Below are 4,817 nucleotides of genomic sequence, written 5' to 3' on the forward strand. Positions count from 1 at the left end.
AGCTGGTGTGACTGTCCTCAAGTCTTCATTAATGAAACTGTGATATTATATATGATGGGTTGAATTTTTTTTTTCTTGTCTCTAAGGTGAAATGACCATTATATAGTTAGTATAGGGGACCTCATTTTCAGAGCTAATGTTCAAATTTGACAGAGTGAAATTAGACCATTTCAGAGTTAACGTCGAAATTTGAGGAGTGACTGAAATTGGACATGGTTAATGAAATTAGAAAGTTTAAGGATGTTAATAATTACATTGAAACCCTATTAATGAATATGATGTTAGACCCCAATTTACTGAAATTAGCCCAAAGAAGAAACTAGAAACAATTGTAGACGCAAAGATACAAGTATATAATTAACTCGGAATTCGTGTTACATGTGGTCGGCAAACTTGAAATAATTGAAATCTCACTCTCGTACAAGATACATGTGCCTCTAGCCCCATACACTATTGAAATACGTACGTACTATGAATAGAAACATGAATAATATGAATGACAGAGAAAGATATATATCTTTCCACCCAGAAGATATTTAAAACGTCGAAGTAGTCTCCATTAACTTGGTTCACTCGGCCTTGACTCGCAGGTGATCTAAACAAGGCATCATGTACGCCGCCGGACTGGCCTGAAGTTCCATGAACTCTTCGTATGACATTCCGATGTATTTTGGTGCTTCACCGCCCAACAACTCCGGGATTGGAAGAGCAGCAGTGTCAAGTGCAGGTCCATGTGGTACAGCTATGGAGATCCTTGTAGCTCTGTTGTTCACAACAGCCCGATGCCAGACGCTCTTATACTTATCATTAGTCAAGATCTGCATTTGATCACCGATGTTAACAACAAAAGAACCCGGAGCACAATCAACAAGGACCCATTGGCCATTGTGCTGAACTTCAAGGCCTCCCATGTCATTCTGAATAAGAAGAGTCACAAGTCCGTGATCGGTGTGAGGAGGGATTCCGATGGCTAGGTCGGGCTGCGGACACGCCGGATAGTAGTTAGCGGCGAGAATTTGCATGCCACGGTCCCAGTTCATGGCCTTGGCTATGTACTCAGCCTCCAACCCCAAGCTCTCTGATATTCCACTCAACAACTCAGTAGCAACCTGTCGAGTTTGTTTGCTGAACTCAAATGAAACGTCGCTGTACTCGGCGGGCTTGTGGAGTGCATGGAACTCGGGGTGTGCTATCACCTTGAGGTAATCCCTCCACAGACGAACTTTGTCGATGGCAACGTTAAAGCTTGTCCCGCACTTGATTGGCTCCAACAGCTTCCTTGATTGGAACTCCTTCTTCTCCTCCTCAGGAAGTTCAAAAAACTTGTGGCACGCCTCGATCATTGATTTCATCAGGCTCTCAGGTACACCATGGTTGATCACCTGAAAGAAGCCCCATTCCTGACAAGCTCTGCCTAGCTCTTCAATGGCTTTGGACCGGAGTTCAGGGGAGCTTGAGGTGAGATGGGCGAAATCGATGGTGGGGATTGAGTGTTCTGGGGCGCTTGCATCACCTTGATCGTTGGGATTCTTGACATAGGTGTACTCCGACGGTACGGCGTTGAGTTCGGTGCCGGTAAGTGTCTTGATGCTTGCTACTTTAGCATCGTCGGCAACGTTGGCTGTTGTAGGTGCCATTTGGGAGAGGTGAAACTAAAGTTTTGGAATCAAAGAGAATAGAAATAGTGAGAAAGAAGGAATCAAGTTTGGTAGTGAGGTCAGATGAATGTCTGGGTTGCTATTTATAGCCGAAAGAAGAAGGGTTTGCTCAATCCACACGTGGAAAAAAAGGTTACGTTAGCTATATTTTAGTACATAGTGCCGAACCCTTCACGGTAGAGGCCGGTAGCCAAAGCTGACCAAGTTTTTCTTGATTGATTCTAACAAATGTGCATGCCGATGTCAGTAGAAGACCATACATGTGGAATTTGCAAATTGATACCACCTTTTAACTTGTTACCCTTCCATCATTTTCAAGCTTCTTTGGTTTTTGGTCTCGCTTTCTTGGAAGATCAATGTGTCAAAATCACACATGTAGCCCCATATAGTGGAATAAAACTTGACGAGGAAACAAACAATGAGAATATATGAAGCCTATTCACATACACTTGTTTTCGGAATCATATATACAATACAACATAAATGTAAGACATATATATGCTACCGAAAAGAAAATGCAAAACATACTAATATATTCTCTTCTTCAATTTGTATTTTAAAGTCCTCCATACGCATAAATTGTGACTCAAAATTAAAGTTTTCAAAAAACATATAAAATTGCAAAGTATTGTCTCACATCATAGAAATAAGGATTAAAGACTTATAATATAGATATTCGGACGTCTCACAACGCTCACCGTATAATTACACATGAAGCTAAAGTTTAGATTTTCAAACACGTTGTGTATGCCAATTAATTTTTAATTCGGACATGATTTCTTCATCTTTGGTATATTTTTTTATATGGTCTTGGTCTTCACTTATGGATTCTTCCATACAGGCCAGGGAATGCAGTCATCACCTAAAGTCTTTAGTCTTTTCCTACGTAGGCTTCCGGCTTAGCTAATAAGAGTTTTACTTGGGTTGTGGAGGAAAAACATAAACTGAGTGAATAAATAAATAAATATATATATATATATATATATATATATATATATTAAGGACCTTTACGTAGTCTCTGAGAAATATATCTGTGTGCTAGTTAGATATAAAATATGGTAAGACAACCATATGGTTGATACAGGTACGTACAATAGTCTTGGTCTATGCAAATTGTTAGTCAAGAAATTAGACGCTTGTAATTAAAGTGATTCAAATTTAACTGACTGCATGATCAAAATAGCAGCTGAACAAGTTCCAAGTTCCAACTAGACATGCATAGTGAATCTTCTATTATAAACCTCTCCAGGATCTCCATGCCTTCCAAAGCTAGGTTACCTTTGCGGCAAAGCAAATAAATTTGCAGAACCACTTAATTTCATATAGAAAAGTAAACACTTCGCACAAAAGGAAGATGTGGTCTGTATTGGAGTCAAAGATTCAAGAATAGCTAGCGCTCCCAGCAGTGCAGACACACAAGAGGATAATCTAGTTTACAATAATAACGTCAAAATTGCCCATCATTTGTAATAATCAAGACAAGTTTGAACGACAAAAATTCAAAACAAGCCAGCCAAAGAAAAGCATACAGAGACTAGAATTCTAGAATTGCGTATGAAACTAGGAATTCGTGTAAAACCTCTAGTTTACCTGATGGACAGCTTTGTTTCTATATATGCTTGCCAATATTGCATGCATTTGAAGCTCTAATGTCAAGTAGTCCTTATTATCGATATAGACTTTGAGTACGTAGGTAAAGGGTTAGAAACCTAACGTACGTATATAGTAATTTGCATATCAACATTTACCGTTTTAATAACAATTAACATCTTCAAATTATCCGTTTATTTGTTTGAGACCTTCTTTAAGTTATTAATTAGTCTCTTATATATGAATAAATTTTGAATTTTTGATAGAGCTAGCTAGATTATAAAAATATTAACCGTCCACAGTGGCTGAGCTACTCGAACACCAAAGGGTGTCACGGCACCCCTTACATTTTAGCTTGTAATGTATATGTATTTCTTTATCGTAATTACATGCATATGTATATGAGTTGGTTCAAATGAGTACTTTTATGTTTGGGTTTATAACATATATTGACACCCTCCTCATTTGTAATTTTTGACTCCGACCGCCACTGACCGTCCACTACATTCTATTAGTGTAAGGTTTGTGTACGTACTTCACATTTCATAAACTCCCCAATAACCAAGGGTCATGTTTGATGGTAATACTTTTACTCTTGAACCCCAGAACTCCAGAAGGATGGGATGTTGGACCTAATATCTCGATCTCACCATCACACTTCAAAGGTATGTACAGTGTAATGTGCTGCATATATATTATCTGTTCAAAATTTGTTTTAGGATTGAACAGTCCTCTCTATCCAAACTTAGAACTGAGCATGTTTTTCAATATGGAAATATTGAGTTGTGATTTAAGAAGAAAAATAATCCACAAATGAAATATGTCTTAAAATGTGATTCATGGCTTTCCTAATAAGTGACAAGGTAAGTTATTTGTTCCATTAATTGATATGGTTCACCTCCGTATTTCGTTACGATCGCATTTTCATCTCTCGCTTTATTAGACTATGCCTGGGGAAGAATCAGTCCTCCTCATCCTCAACTGCGGACTCCCAAGTACTTTTTAATTTAGAACAAAGCAAGTCCACAACCACATCAGGAGCAATAACATGGCCGTCCGGTGATCAAGGACTTCGTCGTGAAGGTACATCTGAAGACGTTAATATTAATTTTCATGTCCATCTTCTGGTGATCGAGGACTTCGTCGGTGAACGTACATCTAAAAATGTTCGTTAATCGACAAGCAGAATAGTTCGCTGAATTTTTTTTTTTATCTAAATATGATTGATTCGAATCATATGTACAAAACCCTAATGAACCCTTGTTGGACACACTTGTGTGTGTCTATATATATAGTTCATATCCCGAAACTTCAATTCGCTATGAAAATAAAATGTGAAGTTCCTTATTTGACTCACTTTTTCGTCATATTTCTACATCTCCACCTTTCAGTTTATAGAATCTTATGCATAGATCACTTATGCAAAGTTTCATCTAATTTGATGATCGTTTAGGTTTACTTAAAAGTTATTTACACAAACAGTTATAGTTAGACAAATTTATAGTCCGTTCATTCATTTGATCTAATTCAGTAACCAAACGATTATTAATCTTGATATATATATATATA

At 37.7% G+C, this 4,817-nt stretch overlaps 1 protein-coding gene across 1 annotated transcript; it reads right to left on the reverse strand.

Annotated features, from left to right (window-relative positions):
* Nucleotides 1-333: 333 nt before the first annotated feature.
* On the reverse strand, nucleotides 334-1,714 carry LOC101314183 (probable 2-oxoglutarate/Fe(II)-dependent dioxygenase-like). The gene has a single exon (XM_004299584.1). It carries the CDS (start codon nucleotides 1,635-1,637, stop codon nucleotides 570-572), a length of 1,068 nt encoding a protein of 355 aa, XP_004299632.1. The 5' UTR covers nucleotides 1,638-1,714; the 3' UTR covers nucleotides 334-569.
* Nucleotides 1,715-4,817: the final 3,103 nt, after the last annotated feature.

Source organism: Fragaria vesca, linkage group LG5 (assembly GCF_000184155.1).
Source record: "Fragaria vesca subsp. vesca linkage group LG5, FraVesHawaii_1.0, whole genome shotgun sequence".
NCBI classification, from domain to species: Eukaryota; Viridiplantae; Streptophyta; class Magnoliopsida; order Rosales; family Rosaceae; genus Fragaria; species Fragaria vesca.